This window comes from Coffea eugenioides, chromosome 9, assembly GCF_003713205.1.
Source record: "Coffea eugenioides isolate CCC68of chromosome 9, Ceug_1.0, whole genome shotgun sequence".
Lineage (NCBI taxonomy): Eukaryota > Viridiplantae > Streptophyta > Magnoliopsida > Gentianales > Rubiaceae > Coffea > Coffea eugenioides.
In genome coordinates, this window is record NC_040043.1 from 7606324 (window position 1) to 7626576 (window position 20253).

The 20253-nt window shown below is 34.4% G+C and overlaps 2 protein-coding genes across 2 annotated transcripts; both read right to left on the minus strand.

Annotated features, from left to right (window-relative positions):
* Positions 1–364: 364 nt before the first annotated feature.
* LOC113782657 (S-adenosylmethionine carrier 1, chloroplastic/mitochondrial-like) lies at positions 365–8480 on the minus strand. Its single transcript, XM_027328532.1, has 13 exons — positions 8292–8480; positions 8128–8177; positions 7254–7358; positions 6173–6259; positions 5932–6004; positions 4461–4551; positions 3887–3940; positions 3720–3815; positions 3513–3602; positions 3021–3072; positions 1374–1435; positions 1191–1271; positions 365–742 (listed from the first exon to the last, which is right to left on the minus strand). Exons 2-13 carry the CDS (start codon positions 8156–8158, stop codon positions 611–613), a joined length of 954 nt encoding a protein of 317 aa, XP_027184333.1. The 5' UTR covers positions 8159–8177; positions 8292–8480; the 3' UTR covers positions 365–610.
* Positions 8481–13099: 4619 nt separating this feature from the next.
* LOC113782111 (probable phospholipid-transporting ATPase 4) lies at positions 13100–19359 on the minus strand. Its single transcript, XM_027328022.1, has 11 exons — positions 18946–19359; positions 17112–18568; positions 16877–16987; positions 16347–16623; positions 15748–15836; positions 15542–15626; positions 15217–15426; positions 14582–14647; positions 14198–14296; positions 13903–14094; positions 13100–13738 (listed from the first exon to the last, which is right to left on the minus strand). Exons 1-11 carry the CDS (start codon positions 19357–19359, stop codon positions 13100–13102), a joined length of 3639 nt encoding a protein of 1212 aa, XP_027183823.1.
* Positions 19360–20253: the final 894 nt, after the last annotated feature.

A 20253-nucleotide genomic window follows, 5' to 3' on the forward strand; every position in this document is an offset into this window, starting at 1 on the left:
CTTATATTATACACGTATTTTTCAATCTATCTTTTTATATTTTCAATCACTTTTGTTTATCTCATATATATCACATCACAAAAAGTGCTACAATAATTATTTCAAATAATACAACCACCAGTCTTTGGATCGGTGACCACCACCAATGCATTAAAGCTTGGTGGGATGGGAGGCAACCAATTTGCCACATTTAAAAAGTGACTTTGCTTAAAAAATCCAGACGGATGCGCTGATCCGGTGGTAGTTCAATCCTCTCCGGATTACCCTTAGATCTCTTTAGATCCTTCTCCGCCCCCTTAGTGTAGGATAATCTATCGTATCAATAACAAAAAATATTATTTCAAATAATACTCTATCTAAAAGATTCAACTAATGTTCTCTGTACTCCCTTAATATACATCAAGTTCATAAAATTATGTAAAATTTCCATAAAGAGACACAAGGCCCTCAGTTCTCTGCTACTTGATAGAAACATGGTCCAAAGGAGGCAGAACTCATATTGCACTAAAATCCACCAAATTCACCAAATTCCTACAAATCTATTACATGATGCCACGAATCTCATTTTGGAAGTAAATTTCATGAACTAATTAAACCTGATAGTATTATGTTAGTCCTGCTTCAAAGAATCTGGACTGGGGTGAATTGGGCCACTGTTAGAGAGCAGCTTTTTCGTCCTCTCAAGAACACCAAAGAATATTGAACCGCCTATCCCTATCCACAGCACCCGCGGCCCTATGCCCTGCAAGATAACAGTCAAAACAATGGTCTCACGTCATTTAAGCTGATGAGACCAGAATCATCCACTTTCCTACAAAATAGTGGTGACTATAACTAACAAGTCCAATAAATTTCCATTCGTACATCATCTTTAGTTCCAAGTGATTGAAAATTAGAGAAGCGGATTCATTCCATGACTCAAATGGTAAGGAACAAGGTTTCATTTGAGTTCGAAATGAATTCAATTTAGATAACTGGAAGGAGAAGAAGAAAGAAAATGGTATTTCCTCTATGGCTATCAACATATTAAACTAATCAGGTATAATAACAGTTCAAAAAAGTATCAATATATCCTTTTGAGTTATCAATAGAAATCCTGAAAACGTAAAAGACATAAAATTGGCTAACAATATCTAAAGTCTTTGTGAATCAAGGATAGAGGGTATATTATGTGTAACATATAGACACACCTTAAAAAGAGTGGAGGTGCCTTCTTCTCTGACAATAGTACCAACACAGTGGAGGATGCCTTCATACTGCTTTTCAGATCCCTGAAGAATTAACAAAATGGTAAACAACTGAAGGTCAAGCATGTGTATGTATTTAAGAAAGAATGAAGGATTAACGCATAAGCATCAATCATTAAAGCACACCTGAACCATCAACCTAGTCTTTATGACATCCAATGGAGTTGTTATAGCTCCAGTTATTGCACCTGTTGATTAACAAGAAAGAAATCCAAGAGATTCCCATATAAGATTGGATGTTCAGTTTCACTGATATGCATGCGGAAGAGGTGGAACCATGGTTAATCATTCTTTAATATTGAGTGAGCCACAAGAGTAGAATTCACAAATTCAAATACATTGAGAAAGGTATTAGTAAGATGACTAAAAATGAATTCACAGCTAGTCACCAAAGGATCACAATTTTGCAGTCAGATGCAGACTGCATAATACCTGGATCAGCATGGTGTGCAAATTAGGCAAGATTTCCTGTGCAGTATTGCAGCATCAGCAACTAGATTAACAAAAGGATCCTTGAGCTTTTTATTTTGGTAAAAGTATAATAAGCGTTATGCTAAAAAGGTTAATGGGGAAAGTTCTCAAGGGTTCTTATGAACGTCTCTTGTATTTGAACTATGTAACCACATGCCTCTGATGATGCACCCACCGTTCTAGAACTAGAGTTGCAGAAAAGGCAATTAGACAGTTCTGCTAGTGAAATGGAGTGCATCTGCTTTCATAAAGATGAACCTATGGACATACATGGAGTGGATTATATAAAAAAAAAAAAAAAGAGACCAGGAAGCAGGGATTGAAGTTGTGAAAAGCAATGGAGACCACGACATTAACAGGAGCTTGGAATCAAAGCACTCTGAGTAGAAGTAGGAATCACAACCACAAACAATAATATAGTGACCATGGAATTTGTATCGGGAAAAAAAAATTGATCATGGTATTGTCTATTATTAATGAATTCATTTTCATTAGAAAGGTTAATCAGGAGATGTTTAAAAAGTGCAAGCAAAGACATGATAGATCTGAGACAGGAGCAGGTGCATCAACTTGCCATTTACCACAAAAGAATTAATTGTGGTTTGTACTTCACTGGTGTACAAACCATTTCAATTTGAATATGTCACATTATTTCTGCTGTCTGACTCAGTCTTTAATGTTGTGTTGTGGACAGTGTTTAAATCCAAGGGCAGTTGTCAGAATAATTCCTAAATTTTGATTTAATTTTTCAGGAAGGTATAAACATGAAATTCAGTCCCTTACTGGTAATATGAAGAGACTAATACTCATAGATGTAGAAGTTGTAGTCATCTTACTTAGACAGAATAGTTTTGTTTTAGGACAAATCTCAAGGTAACTTCAACGACATTTACCATGTTAAGTCAGCTTCGGGTAGGAGACAACTAGCAGGTGCATTCCAGTTGCTATGTTTGAGCATTACAATACCTTTTCCAAGAAAGTCAATTCACCGTCTTGTCAATGTGGAAGGGATAGAACAGCATTGACCTCTCATTTCGCATTGTCTTGTCAACTCTCTTAAGCATTCATAAGCATTCAAACCTTGCTTTTGCAGTATCTTACAATTTCTTAAGCATTGATTAAACGGAAAAGCAACCGGTGACAAACATAACAAAGTCAAACTCTACAGCTAATATATGTAACCATACTAATCAGGAAAATTTCACAACCTGACCACTATTGAGCGTTGCAGAAGACTAGAAAATATTAATTGATGAAACCCTTATGCATTTCAAAAACAAAATCCTACAAGATTGTAGTTACCAGCAAAAGCACCAATCATTGCAGTTTCAGGATCATTCAGATCCCTTCTAGCCTGCAAAAAAGTTAGCAAAACAATAAATAACCATACTTCAAAAGTAGAGTGGATGCTGAGAAGCTGTAGAACAAAGGCAATAAATCTTTTATATGGTCATGACAAATTTAGTCCTTGTTAATGATCCATTATCAAAATAAGCCATAGATTTCTACTCAAGTGACACTACACAAGCCATCTTTCCAGAGATCAACCAATTACCAGAAAAAAGAAGATGGAAATATCAGGTGGCACAGTTGAACAACAATAGTGTTCATTTTTTCAAAAGATATGGGAATGTGCTCAGTTTATCTTGTTAGAGGTTGACTGGTTTGGCTATTTTATAACTTTGTGAGATGCTTCTAAGCCTGCTACATCAAAGTAGGAAATAAAATCTCATTTCCACGGGAAAATATTAGGCCTCTTTAGTAAATGAAAGAATAATTATTTGGATCTCTTACCGCTAATTTATAACCTATTCTAAGCTGCTCATAGATACAGAACTGTACAGCATCAAAAGGCAAGTCTCGTAACAGAAAGGATCCAAATCCCTGCAATAGTAAAGATAAAGGTGAAGGCAAACGTGCAGTAAAAGACTTTCAAAAGATGGAAAACCTATAGCACCTTAAACAAAGATTTAGACCCTGAAAGATAAGAGCATGGCGTACAGCATAGAGGCCTCTAAAGCCCTCCTTTGCTACAATACAGTGCACAGCATTGGGGGCAGATGAAAATTGTCCAGTCTGCATCCTTTGCTTAACAACCTAAGTAGTTATAAAAGATAAGGATTTCATACAACACCCATAAATAAAACAGAATAACCAACTTTGAATACCTCAGTTGGAACACGAACAATAGAAGATGCCACCCCACCCACAGCACCTGCTGTCTGAAAAAGCATTCAAAATCTTTAAACATTGCAAATTAAAACATGGAAGACAATTATTTCTTTTTTGTCTCAGTCAATAAGACATAGGAAAGTTTTGATTTAGCTCATTTCATCACTATAGAAATACAATTAAAGCTATTAGACAACTCCTATCAGCTATCTACACTTAGTTTTGCCCCAAATGAAAAGGTATTTAAACAATAATGAAAAAGTTTGAGCAGATATAATTAGATTTCCTGGATCAGGAAAAAAAAAATGGAGTTAGCAGAAAAGTAAAGAGACAGGAGTTAATTATGATCTTGAAGATGATTAGTTCGAATTACAAATTAGCCATCCCAATAGGAACTACAGGAGGCATTTAAATCAAAGAGTAGAATCTGCTACTGGAAGATAACTCCTTAATTTCTTCATTGTTGTATCAATGTAACAATTTGCAGTTAAATCAATTTAGAAAGAAGCAGCAACTGTAATACGCCATTAAAGAGATGGCACTTTTATATTGTATAGTTTCAAAACTAACCAAATGAGCCAAGGCGCTGAGACTTTCAGGGAAGCTCTTCAAAAGCATTTGCTTTGTGGGTTCATATACACCAACAAATATTGCTGATGCCCTGCAAAATGTTAGAAAATATGTCAAGACTTGTCCTGCACTCTCGCTAAGAACAATGAAAAGCAGTTAAAGTTATTCCCATAAAGACTATAACTCCAAAAAGCTTCAACAAATTTCTTCATGCAAGAAGTAAAAGTACAACACAAGTATCAGAAATTATGCAGGTTTCCTTGCAGATGCAGATAATGCCACCATAAATAGATAAACAAGTTATTAAATTTTTTGTGCAACTAATGTTAGTGATTCCCATGTCAGGATTCAAGAATTCAATTTGGCTATATTAAACAGAAAGCACCACAGTTAACCATTTTCAGACTACCATAGGCAATGTTTCTTAATTATCATTAAGAACCACTTTATATATTTCTTCCTTCTAGACTCCTTCCAAGGAACCTGTGGCTCGATTTACCACTTTCTCATGCCTCTGTGGTCACATATTACTTGCAAAGGCACCTAAAGAAGGAGAAAACACAGACTCAAAAATTAAAGACAACAAAAATAACATATTAATTTTGCTTCCTCCAAACATGTAAATCATGGAGAGTAACGAAGCACATACATTATTTTCAAAATTTAGTATGTCTTATCATACCAAACCAGGTGAACAGTTTTTAATGCATGTCATAAGAGCTTCACAGTATTCAAAGAGGCAGACTGCTTAAATGATTACACATAAACACATCCAGCCTGCATGATACCTTGAGCTTACCCATTAACCTTACAAGCTTCACTAGTTTCCCTTATGTATAAGCTTCTTGTTATCTTAAAAAGACTCGAGAGATTCCAGAAGAAACCATCTACATCACTCTGCAAATGGGTTTCCTATTATCTGACTTAGTCTCATGATAAGCAATTGTATTCAAAAATACATTCCCGGAGAAGCTCATGTAGAAGTACCACAAGAAACACTTAAGATGCGCCCTTAATGTCCTGCTGTGCATAAAGCCATGACTATCTAATTTCTAAGTGGCGCCAATTCTTGAAGTGATCCAGTCAATTAAGACAACTATTTAATGGATCACAACAAAGAAGTTTTTCTTGTTTAAAGGCCAAGTTGAAGACTCTCTGATTAAGAACATGCTGCCACTGGTTTGGGCTCTTTGTCTCTCTCCAGCTACAATAGGTGTAGGTCATAATATATCTCTTAGGAAAAGAATATAAATGTCCCATCACTTCTCCCACAACACATAGAAAACTAGTAAATCAAATTATGGCCATATCTACAGGAAGAAGTTATCTTCAATATAATTGCAGCCTCTATACCCAATCTACATAATCAAGGTTGCTCAAATCAACTTTAGACTGCATTTGTATGACATTATCATCTATCTGTTTCTCGTAGAGCACAAGAAAAACAGCAGTTGCAGTTATAAGTACTTACGGTAAGACCCCAACAAGATTTCCAGCCAATCCGGAGTAAAGACCCCTTAATATGATCTTTCCTCCACCATGAACTGCCTACCATAAAACAATGAAAAGCAAAACAGATCACCTCAGCTCACAAGAAGAAATACATCAATGTAAAGCTTCACCAAACAACAGGTGGAACTGTCATCTGATCCTTTTTAATCAGCTACTTTTTAATCTACAAGACTACAACAAAATGTGTTAACAAAATAAACCTGCTTGAAGTCTTGTTTTGATGGTGTCAATTGGGTACAGAACAGATTCAACGACAACACCAGCTGTGGCTCCAGCTACAGCACCCTCTGCAAAACCATACGATGGAATACTGCAAAGGGTTGTAGATTGGACAAAACTACCAATATATATAAAACAACTTTTCCAATGAAAGGGTAACACATTTCTATCTAGAATATGCCAGTCATTTATACAGATAAATTGTAGTGCTATATGATAGGACTGCCAGTTACCAATATTTTAGTATGATGCCAAGCAATACAAGCAGAACTAACAGTTCAATTTGTCAAGTTCGTGAACTTTGTTAATGCTTGTACAATTTTTGGCATCGACCTAAAGTTAAAACATGTGGTAGTAATTCAATTATTCAAAGCAAGAACCCCAATTTTAGACATTTCCACACAGCCATCTCATCTATAAGCTTCAGTCAGACTACACTACTTTCAAATTTCATGCACTCACTTCAACATACTTTTGTTTAGAGGTCGTTTTGTTTTTCACAAACCAATATACAAGACATTTCAGTATATGTAACCTAAAACAACCATTCCCTGCGGCTTGGATTGTGAGACTAATGCATGCACTATTTTACCCCCCCAAAAAAAAGGACTTACACCATCCATTAGACAATTATCTGGTTACATGGAGACAGATAGGGCTGATAAACCCACAAAAATCATAATCCAGACCAATTAAAAGCCACTTTTATGCTATATAATATTATTGTCAAATCTCATTTCAAGCTTTCCATTGTTGAGTTGTCCTTTATATTCCCACCGAAAACTTGCTTCCCAAAACTAAAGAAAAGAATTCCAACCACAAAATTAAAGAATTGAAAAACTATATGGACATACAAAGCATGTAGCTACTTGCTATTAATAAATGAAAAAAGCAACAGATTTTGTAGTAATATGTCTTTGCAACATAATGCACAAGGTTCTAGCAATTTTTGTCTGAAGATGTAAAGCTCATCGGTACAAAACTTATGTTAACCATGCTATGTCAACATTTCTTTTGACCCAACAATGATATTCAAGAATAACATAGAAAGCATAAACCTACCATATAAAAATCTTATAAAATCAAATGGATCATGTTCATTACGGAATGTAGTAGCTGCACCCTTCATCTGATGTTTAAAATTGCCAGTCTGATGTTTCAATATATCTGCAATGAGAATAATTACAGGCTTAGATATAAAACTTTTCTCCAAGTCTCTCTTCCCACAGAAAATAAAAGGAAAACAATGCAACACTCTGAAATCCTATACATCTAACCCAGACAAAAGCTTGATACAGCTGACAAGAAAAGCTAGTTACATACTTCCAAACAGCTAGAGCAGTAACATCTGCATCACTAAATCTTCTTACTGTAGCTTGAGGCATTATAACCACATTTGAGACAACCCAAAAAAAAAAAAAAAGAAACTCTGCACCTAGGCTTCTGGAATTAGATTATTCTTCATTTCTTTCTGATATGTTGCAAATTATTCAAGTCAGCATCATTACAGTAAGATTATAAGATACGGCCTCTGTTGCATACTTAAAAGGCAGGCTTATCACTTATATCCTGCTATGGGCCTGGACATCTTAGATCTCCTCCGAAACTTAGGTCTGGTTTCAACTTTAAAAACAGCATTTCCTCTTTTCAAACTTTTGTCTGCGGAACAACATGAACTGGCTTCCTAGCATATTTAGCACGGAAAAGAAATACTTCTAGCATCTTTAACTCTTAACAGCTATGTTCCGTAGACAATTAAAATTAGATACATGTGTCACCTGAAGCAAGATTTAAGCCTAATGCGGTACATTTTAAGATAACAAAATACCTTAAACGTACAAGTTATACCATTTCACTTGGTTTATAACTTCCCTGTTAAAAGTTCTAAAGAAACTGAATCAAGAATACAATCAATCTTGCATTTAGTAGAGATTACCTGGTGAATCTGTATCTGCATTGATGGACATCTTTCAATATTCAGCTAGGCTGCAAAACACAAGTAAAAACTGATCAGAAAAATGAATAAACTGAAAAGGGTCAAAAAATCTTGAAATAAAATCAATGATCTTTTAATCTTCAGGTGATCAAAATTTTACTAACTTTCTAGTTTGCAGTGGAACCCTTTAATCCTCAGGTGATAAATGGCACTCTCAAGTTTGCACGGCAATTCTTTCCCTATTCTATCTAACATTCCATAGAAATAGAATCCGGCTCTAATTTTGGATTGCTTAATTTAACTACAATTAATTACCATTTTTAACCTCTCGCTGAAAATAGTTAGTGACGTGTATTAGAGAGAGACCAATGGAGTCGGAGAACACCTGCAAATTAATGAGCAGAGAAGACAGATTACTTCAGAAATGGGGTTAAGTACTTTAAGGCCCTCAAAGTTTGGTGCAATTTGTAATTTCCTCTGTAATGTTTGTTTTTAGGGATAATTTCAGAAACCTCCCCCGAGGTTTTTAGGAATAATTTCAGAAACCTCTGAGTTTCAAAAATTACAATGAGTTTCAAAAATTACAATAACATTCATTAAGATTAATTATATTGTAACATTTAGCACCAATCAATAATTAAAAAGTGATATTAAAATAGCAAAAATAATATGATTCTATTCTTGCCCCTCATCTACTACATCATTTAATTAATTTAATACCAACCCACACATTAAAAAAAATACTAAAATTTGATGTTTATCATTAAGGATCAAATCACATATAACATCAAAAAATAGTATATCATTTTATATTTTTTACTTAATACAAGATCCAAATTACTCTTTTTAATTACATACCAATTGTTAAATATGATCAATAATAAATAATAAAAAAATTTGCAACTAAAATATTATAGAGAACAAACTTTAACATCATAAATATTCTTGTCAACATATTAAAGTTAGTTGCTGATATTTTTATGGTATTAAAACTTGCACTTTATAATATTTTGGTTACAAATTTTTTTTTCATTATTTATTTTTAATCATGTGTGATAATGGATTTATAACTGAAATGTGCAATTGAGATCTTACAATAAGTAAAATATATAAAATGATACACTATTTTTGATACCATATGTGATTTAATTACTGATGATAAACAACAAATTCTAATATTTTCTTTAGTATTTGGGCAAATATTAGATTAATTAAACAATTTAGTAAATGAGCGATAATGGTGAAATCTTATTATCTTCTCTGTTCTAATGTCACTTTTTAATTGTTAATTGGACCTAAATATTCTAAGGGGATAATTTCAGAAACCTTCGTTGAGGTTTTTGACAATTTCATTTAGCTCCCTCGAGGTTTTAAAAATTATACATATCTCCCTCGTCATTTAAAATGACAATACTACCCTTAAATATTTTAATGAAATTCCCTTGTTTGGTATGCTTATATTTAAAATGACTTTTAAAAATTATTTTTTCATACTTTTTCCTTCTTATTCATTTTTAAAAAAAATTTTTCCAATAAAACTGTAGAATTAACACTACATTACTTATAGTTTCTATTGTAACCAAATGTCAAACTAGTAAATTTTTTATCAGTTAACTTTTTATGCAATCCAATGTTTTTGTTGATCTTTGTTTTCTATTTTTTTGGCATTAAAATTAACAACACATCAAAAAGAAATGACCCAAAATCACTACTAAATTATGATGATCTCACTGCTCAAAAAATTTATAAATTCCAAATGAATTATTTCAACATTTTCTTATCTATCTTATAAATCTAAATCCATAATAAAATACTATCAAAAGTATCATATCATAGTGATAAAATTATTATTATTATAGTTGTTTATCAAATAGAAGTTATGAACATGAAAATTTTGGTATCTTTTCCTTATAATTATACAAGATAATCTTATAATTGTATGGAAAAGTAAATTAAAACTCATTACACAGGGGCATTGTTGGGTATTCACTTAAAATTTGACCAAGTCAATATTATGTTAAGGTTTTGTTATTAAAACTATCAAATCAAGGGAGGTAAGTGTAATTTTTTAAACTTCAAGGGATCTCAGTGAAATTGTTAGAAACCTCAAGGGAGGTTTCTGAAATTATCCCTATTATAAGATAGTAAACCTCAAGGAAGATTAATGTAATTTTTAAAAGCTGGAGGGAGATCAGTGAAAATAGTCAAAAACCTTTCGAAAACCTGAGGAGAAGTTTCTGAAATTGTCCCATGTTTAAACCCATCTAAAACTTTGTAACTTTTTGCCATGTTCTTTGCCCATGAAAACAAAACGGGTAAGTTAAAATTACCATTGATCCTACTTTCTTTCCTTGCTTTTCCTTCATTGACAAATTATGTTTGGATATACATTTTAATGAAGTTAAAATGTTGGCACACAAAAATCACGTGCATAGCGAAAGCAATTTTATCACATATAAAAATATATTGGAAAAGAAGGAGAACAAATACTCAATAATTTATTTAATTCAAAACTCAACAATAACAAATATCAAGTCTCAATTATAAATATCAATAACCTTTCGCTCACAACAACTCACAAATCTCAATTATGAGACTTTCTCTCAAATCTATCTTTCAAGACTCAAGTCAACTCTTCAATTAATAACCTACTAGACTGGTAGTATTTATAGACTCTAAAATTTCATAAAACAAATATAATTGTAAACCAAAACTTACTTGAAACTGATTTGAAATTTCCTAATTTAATATGAAAACTAGACAAACAACACACTAAAACAATTAACTAAAAGGATTAGAAAACTAAATACAGTTTGGTTCAATTTCTTTCATTGTCTCTCTTAAACCAAACTCTTCATTGTCATCTCCAATGCTATCACGAGTTTGAATCTCCATGAAAAACTCGATTGCGATAGACACAACATTCAATCTCAACTTATGATTGGTTTTCAATTTCATTTTTACACGTAGTAGTGGATGAATCTTATACTTCTTGAGCAATTTCTTCAATTGGTCACTCTTGTCAAAAAATTCAAACATATCCACCTATTCTTCATCTAATACTCCATAATTCAATTCATCCATGTTACTAATAAAATCTCCCAAAACCAAAAAATCATAATTTTTTTCACCAAGATTCTTAACGTCACCATATTTTTCTGTTGATTGATTCACATTGACAACTGCATCAACCTTGATAGTGTCATACTTTTCAACTAAATCATCCACTTCATAATTGAGATCAACCAATTCCATCACATGATTTTTCTCTTCAAAAAATTTATCAATCTCAACAAAATTAACAATTTCTATATTGTCACGATCTTTAATCACCTCTTTACTTTGACTAATGATTTCACTTTCTTTCTCAACTACTTGTAAAATTTTTTCTTGAGTCACAAATTCTTTATTTTCATGTGCACCCACAATTTCTTCTTTATTTGCCTCATCAAAAACTTCTTTTTCTTCTTTTTCCATCACAAATTTCTTCTTCATCAATCATCCCAAACAAAATATGCAAATTATAATTTTCAACCATAACAAAAATTTCAAAAGTCTCTTTATCATCAACAAACACATCTTCTTTAAATTAACTTTGCATTCCAAACCAATTTTTGACTTAGAATTATATTCATATGAAAATTCTATCATCAAAATATAAAAGAGATCTAACCAAAACCACTAAGCCAATTGATTAGAGATGATAAGTCTTTTATAATACTTTTCAACCATTGATTTTCGCATTATTTTGAAAAATAATCTGACCTTCCTTCTCTTAATTTCTTTTGATTGATCTTAAGAAATTCACCCAAACCACACTTTTTAAGATATTTGTGCATTATTCTTGACCATTCAGATTTTTCTTTATCACCACTAAATGTGCGTAAAACTTTAAATTTTTCATCACTTACAAATTCTCTGTCCATGACAACTCAAAATAATTTATTTATCTTGACAAATATTTTTTTTCTTCCCTTCTTGAATTTCTTGACTTCCCTGGCTTCAGATTTGATCAAATTTTACTGTAACAAATCAACAATCTGACAAGATCTTTTTTGTTTTGATCACTGCATAACATCAATAATCATGACAGAATCCTTCTTTTTAGACCTCTGTCCAATTAGGGTCTTTTTTTCAAATTCCAATCAACGGACTAGTACTTCAAAACCAACTCTTGTGATTCAATTTTTTAATATACGTATCACAACCTTAAAACCTTTTTATGGTATAGGTTTCTCTATCAAAAAATTTTGCACCCTTTCCAACCACCATAGACACCCCAAAATCAAACTCTTGAATCTAGAACTCTGATATCACTTGTTGGCATAAAAAATCACGTGTGTAGCGGAAGCAATTTTGACACATATAAAAATATGTGGGAAGAGAAGGAGAACAAATAGTCAATAATTTATTTAATTCAAAACTCAACAAAAACAAATATCAAGTCATAGCCTTTCACTAATGACAACTTACAAATTCAATTATGAGACTTTCTCTCAAATCTATCTTTAAAGACTCAATTCAACCTAACTCTACTCTTTAATTAATAACCTACTAAACTAGTAGTATTTATAAACTCTAAAACTTCCTAAAACAAATACAAATGTAAATCAAAACCTAATTGGAAACTGATTGAGATTCCCTAATCTAATATGGAAACTAGACAAACAACACACCAAACAATAGACTAAAAGATTAGGAAACTAAATACAGTTCGGTTTAATTTCCTTCCAAAAAGAACCAGAAATCACAGCCAAGACAAATTAAGTTCGCAAGAAATGCAGATTAGAGGACTTCACCTGCATAACTCTAAGCCTTGCTAAAGCTGCTAGCCATGCTTTATTTTCTAACTTGCTAAATAATTACAATATACTTCGATGATAATGAGGAAGTGATACACTTAATAATCATTTAGTCACTTGACTGGTTCCGGCTGATTGTTAAACTAGCTATTTGTGACAAATTCGTATATTCATTTTTTCGTTCGGTGCAATCTTTCCTTCAAGTGACGAATTTTTGCATCAACTCTTGCAGAAAATCCAATTTGAATCCTCTTCCTGGAGTTCTGCTGCTCCCTCAACCACATTGGTTTGTTGCTTACATCCGTTCTACCGTACTTGATCTCTTGGATCACATGATCATCCATGGGGTAGAATGATCTTTGGATTATAGTGAAAATGAAGTATGGAAGGAGTGTAACAACTACTACAAGAAATGTTACAATCCAATACATTGGTGCAGTCCCAATGGCCTCAATAAGGATGTGAAAACCACCTTGAGAATGCTCAGGAGGAAGCATACCATACAAGACTAAGAAGATATACCAGCACAAGATGCTTCCCCAGATCAGAACATGGGTAATCCAAGTGAAGTGTGTGACTATGAGTGCAATCTGGCAGTTTACTATCCAGATTACACATGTATACATGATGGTTCCGATGTGTGCTAGATCTGCCACCTTTCCATCTTGTCTGAGTGCAGCTGGAGAAAATATGTATATGGTGACTGTGAAGATAGCTACAGAAGAAAGAGTGGCATTCAATATCCAGCCAAAGATACGTTTCCAGCTGAAACATATGTTTCTTTGTCCCTGTTGATAAAGTGCTGGAAACTATTCCAGTGACGGTAAAATGGTTAATCAAGTTAAAATCTTGCAAGAAGATTAGCTTTTTCAGGGGACAGTAGGGATGGGGACGCGTGAGAATTACATGTTTATCTGAGGTTTCAAACAATGAAGGCTAGTGTTATGAAATCGTAGAACTTGTTTCTTCTCACCTGCAGACAGACATCAGCTGAAACATCCTGCTCTAGAACACCTAGTGCAATCACAGGCAAAGATGTCAACAGAACATTGAATAGGACCATATACCAATCGTCATACAGATCATCACCCGAGAAATTGCTGTAAATTTCATTGTAGAATAATGTCAAGCCAAATGCAACATTTTTGTACACGAAGTAGAGAATCTGTAGCAGAACAAAATTTGTGTCAGTGAACCTTAATAAAGTTGATTATCTTTCTTTTCTGGGCACTTGCATACACGCAACACAAGATAGGATGGAGTATTACCATCTTGGAGATTCTCTTGTAACACCAATGCCCATGAACTATTAGTAAACGTTCCAAGAAATAGAACTGAGGCAAAGAAAAGTCACTTGCCATGACCGCCTGCATGTTGCATTGACACAAGGTTTCAGAAACTCATTCCATATTAGTTAGTAATTGATAAACAAGTAGCAAGTAGCTGTCATCCATTCTTGTAGATAAAATGCTGTTTTTCAATGTGGAATCCCTCAGTTAATTGCTGTGTATGCTTGGATTCAATTTATCAAACCTTATTCGCGAAATTAACAGTAATGAAAAAAAAAAAAAAGAAGCCAGCCAAATGTTTACCTGCATTCCTTCCATGCCACTGATTCCGACTCCAATATCAGCTTCTTGAATCATACCAACGTCATTTGCTCCATCTCCAATTGCTAAGGTTGTCTTACCTGTGTATTCTTTTACAAGGCGAGTGATCTGAAGTGCCACAACATGGCAAGGTATAAGACAAACATGTATGTGCATAAAAGCTTGTATTAGGCATGATTAGTAGGCAAACAAAGTTACTAGTAGACTTGCGAAAGAGATTTGCAGATGTCACGTCTAATAAGTGTGCTTATATTTCATTGAAACGTTTTAGATTTTATCATGCATTAAAAAAAGGTTATAGCAGTCAGAATATTCAGAAAAGAAAATGCAATAGAGTGAAGCAACTTTAAGAAGGGGCAAAGGGAAACCTAGCTTGAAAAATGCCGTGCAAAAGACAGAAGGTACATGCTGGAAGAAAATTCTTAGACCGATGTTTACAAAGTCGGCTACATATGTCCCGATTGATTAATTCGCTTAACCACTACATTCAGTTAGATGTTCCGTGGAAAAAGCATGTCAATTTCACTAACAGCATAAAATTTCAGTTCAATGCAGATATTTAGTTACTCCTAGACATTTCTTGGGGAAGTAATGGCTACAGATCTTGGAGACTGACAGGAGAAAAAGAGACAGCACTCAAAGTAGGTATAAAGGAAGAAGAACAGGACAGATCCTACCAAAGCTTTTTGCTTGGGAGAAACACGGCAGCATATCACTGAATCACACATTACTGCTAACTGTAAGAACTGGTTGCTGATCTCGCTTCTTAGAGCAACTTCCATGGCTTTCCCATCCACTATCAAAGCAGAAGGGACATCCTTGTTGTTGCCTTTAACAGTTTCCTGATATGAATTCCTGATTTGGGATAAAATGTCTTCTTCCACAGCCTGAAAAGCTAGACATAGACAAACAACTTAATTCCAGTGAATTATTTATATTCATGCTGTTGATTATCTCTAGCAGATTTTATCTATCATGGAAGTTATAGAAAATTGTTTTCACCTTTAACTGATGACTGGATTCAGCTTCTTTGCTCAAAACCAAATGGAATTGTTTCATGTCATGGCGAAGTAAACTGCAAGCAAATCTGCCAATCACACCTTACAAGTTAGTATGGAAACTCAGAACTACAACGACCTGATTCCAACGTTTTTCATAGCATTACTACAGTCGCATCAGCTAGAAGGATGGAGTGATCACAGTCTTACCCAATATTCATTGCCGTTTCTCTTTTATCACCAGTTAGCAGCCAGATTTTCAGCCCAGCTTGTGCAAGTTTATCAATGCACTCAGGAACCTGTTATCAAATCTCAGAGATATATTATGTTGATTTTTGAGTATCTAAACACTGGCAGGAATATACCAATACCATGTCAAGCAGTGAAGTCCAAGGATAGCTGATCTTAAAATTGTACTTGTATCTACAAAGCAAATCCTACTAGTTCCTATCTCCTTCATGTTATCCACCAAAAGATTCCCAAAGTATAAAATTGACTGTGTGAAATGTTGCCAGAAAAAAGCATATTGATTTAAAATTTTGTGTACTAGTTAAGACTATGAAGAGAAAATATTCCAATATAAGGCCAATATGGAGAGTTAGATACCCGAAACAATTGTCAATCACAAATACCCAAATTCCTATGTCACTTGTTCAAATCCTGAGGGAAAAGAAATGGACTTGATCACGTTTTAGGAAACGTAATTTAGGAAACGTTACTGATGAATTGCACATGCTGAATTCCTGTAACGCTGAATAAAGGGGAATACAGAAAAAGGAACGACAGAGAAAGGTAGGAAGTGAGCTTACCCCCTTCTGTAGCTTATCCTCAACTGCTACTGCCCCCAGCAAAAACAAATCTTTTTCAATCATTTCAGAGGCATGCTCAAGTAGCTCTTCTCTTTCAGTACCTACTGTTGCCTTGGCTTTTGTAAACAATGTATTCCAACTCTCATATTCTACCACTTCAATCTTCTTGTATGCAAACAACATCGTGCGTAGACCATCTTCTGCATAATTTGATAGATGAGCCGTTGTAGCCTGCTGATATATCCTACCATTGTCCGCTAGTCTGTCAAAGATGATACTGACAACCACAGTAAACAGCTCAATTAGATGATAGAAACCCTGCAAGTCTATGATTGGATTACATAAAAAAATTTACGTCTAAAACAAACTGCTGTCACTGTCGAACCTCATCCAAAATACAGAAGGATATATTTAGTGGACTAAGCAGAAAGTTCACAATGACATGATTACCAACTTAACTATCTCCAGAAAAAACTAATTCTAGTGGCATAGATTTCTTGGCCTTAATTGCTTTTCAAGCCAACACTTACTTGTCAGCTCCTTTGCAAAATAGAAAGATCTCCCCAGCCTCGTTGCTTACTATCACAGACATTCTTTTCCTTGCACTGTTGAACTCTAAAAGATTCAAAAGCTTGTACTCCCTGAAAGTTGCATATATACATGTTGTTAAAAAGAATCAGACGTTGCAAAATGAGTAACATTGTCAATAAAAGAGAAATATGAATGGAAAAGATTAGACAAAATTAATGTCAGGCATAATTTCACCTCTTTACTTCAATTCCTGAAGAAGGTTCGAGCTCTTGAAGAAACATCACAGACTGAGTTCTTTGACAGAACTTAAATCCAAACTCTTGCGCTGCTATTAGAAATGTAACTTCTTCAGGGGACTCTGCTTCATACTTCAGTCTCCTGCTGTTACCATCTTCAACCGGAATGCCTGTATGGCACAGAGCCATAACTCTGAAAAACATTATCATGTCATGTACATTTGACCCGTGGATCCACATTTTGTCCATAAGGCGATCATCTCTGAAATTGAAACCCTTAATATTAGGTTCTTTCCCTGATACAGGAATTCTTCTATGTTCAATATCTGAATTCTCTATGGCATGATCACAACCTAAAACAGCTTGCTTTGCATCAGCTTCAGCTACAGAGTACTCAAACATCTCAATGCTTTCCCCTGTGGAATCTGATCCATCTATGCTGATCCTATACCTTTCTACATCAACATTCATTCTTCTGGAAGCTGCAAGATCAACTTCATTTATTTCACCACCATAAGATATTCCTTCTATGGAACACTTCCTAAATTCCATTTGATTACAAGTCAAGGTTCCTGTTTTGTCTGAGAGGATCATCTCAACCTGTCCAAGTTCCTCATTTATATTTGATGTTCGGGCTTCCACTGCCTTACCTGATAATTCATCATACATCCTCATATCCTTATTGATAAGCATGGCTTGTAGAACTTTGACAACTTCAATTGAGACATACAGTGATATGGGAATCAGGTAACCATACAAAATGAGGGCCCTTACAAATTGCAAGAAAAACGACGTTACAGGCTTTGATGGATTGAGTGGTGAATCAGCATTTTCTTGCAAGCGAAGGTACCACCACATATCGGCTTCAGATTTTAAGACCAATGCAGAGCCAATTGAGTTTACTACTGACATCATAACTAATAACAGAAAAAGAACATATATAAGATAGTCTAGCCTTCTCTCTATGCGGCTCCTTTTCGATGGTGATCTGGTGGAATTTCTCACTGCTTTTGCATCTGGTCCACTAAATATCACTACTCCATACACGTATTCTGTATTCCGAAGTTTTGAGTCTCTTAATAGAATTTGGGTTGGGGACAGGGGATATGTTCCATTATTAAACTCCAAATTTCCTACAAAACTGTAGAGGTTTGGATTTGGATCCTCACATTGTATTGTGGCTTGGAACTTTGTATATTCCACATCATCATCCAGACTAAGTGTTGCTTCTAAGCTCCTTTTCAGTTTCAGATTGGTTTCTCCATCAAGGTTCATGGTCTCAACGTAGCAAACACCATCCTCATAGCTAGAAGACAACAAGAGGAGATCACTTGGAAAGTATTCGTTCTTGTTTACTTTCACAATATCCCCCACAGAAAGTTCTTTCCAGGTCTTTTCAACAAAAGAACCATTCCTTGAGTGAACCTTCACTTTCCGGGAGTTCACATCCATGTCCTGGAAATTTGATTTAAGGCAGTATGAAGACATGCATCCAACTTCAAGAAAATACTAGTCAGCAAAGCTTTATGAAATGCAGATTAGAGATCTTGGTTTCTAAGGGAATAAGAAGATGCTTCTTTAAATGCTTTTAACAAGAAAAACAATATCGGATAAACATTTGGCAATTAGGTAACAAATGTTCAACTAGTTCACTCACTTCTTAAAAAGTAGGCCATGAAATTGATTAAAAGAAAGCAATTCCGATGAAGCACGAAGAAAGAAGTGAAACGTGTCAAACTTTTAGGATTTTTTGAGCAAGTAAAGTGGAAAAAACAGAAAGCAAATTATGATTGCATAATTAAAAGAATCCAAAAATGTGCAAGAGTAGCTACCTGCAAAAATCTACTCCAATCTTCTATAGCTTCTTTGAGCATACTGATTCCCACAACGAATACAAGGGGTGTAATCATACTTGCAGGACCAAAAGGAGCCAACTTGGGAATAGATAATGCTGCTCCTAACAGAAAATACAGATTGGCAACCCTGCGAAATTGCTCGAAAAGTGCTCTAGGAAGGAATGTCATGAAATTGTACTTAGTAGTCGACACGTAATTGCTGGGATACTTGTGTGGCTTGATCTTATGCAGCTCAGGCTGATTACAGAACACTACTCGCGAAAACCCCGGCTGCCCAAGAAGCTGTTGATTTGGTGCATCATTATCTGTAGTGCGAGGATTCAAGCACGAAAACGTATACAGTTTACTCCATTTTATCTTCTGCTTCCTCTTCCCTGATGCCTTCACCATCTTCTTCAGTGCCTAACTGTCAAGCTTTCCCCGTTTCTCACCACTCCTTCACAGCCCTTTACATCTTTTATCGAAAAAGATGCGATCAGACAAAATTCTGTAATATTAATTCACTCAACAATAACAACATAAGTGCTCCCCGTTTCATTTGTTGCCTGTAGATGGTTTTAACTGAAAACATGAATATTCTCACTCGAGCTTTTTGTTTTAGTTGGGGACCTCAATCGCCACTCTCAAAGATTCATAGAACTACTCAAACTGAATTTTTCTCCTACATATGTTTTTCTTTCTTGTATGCATGCTTGATAAATTTGATGTGTCTGGCTGGCCGTTCACCATCTGCAATTCCCAAGTGAAACAAGAAAACTTAATTAAACAAAGAATTTCTTGAATCAATGCCGGCCTTTCTTGTTTGCCTAAAATGTGTTCCATCTTTTAAAAATCGAACACCATTGACAAGTCCAAAGTTTCACAAGGTATTATAATTTATGTACTCCAACTGAACTAAAATTTTACGAAAATTAGTAGTCAATGGATTAATCAGACGTCACTAACAAATGAGGTAAAGGCTGTCGTCACTGCTTAAATATAATTGGATACGTCTACATTCACTCGCCCAACCGCGTTTCTTGGAAACTCCACGCCTGATTTGAGCAAATGGGAATTTTAATCTGCTGAAACTGGGAAGTTAATTAGTTGTCCTCTGGATTCGAGGACAGAGATGAGTTGCCTTTATTGCAAATGGCAGATTACGAAGCATAGAGTCAACTAGACCATTTGTTTGATGATTACTAGGTCTAGTTCCATCTTTCTTAGTATCTTCTTGGGTTTATGTATATCTTTTTTTTTTCTTGGAAATTATTTGGAAATTCAATCAATTAGATAAAATTTATT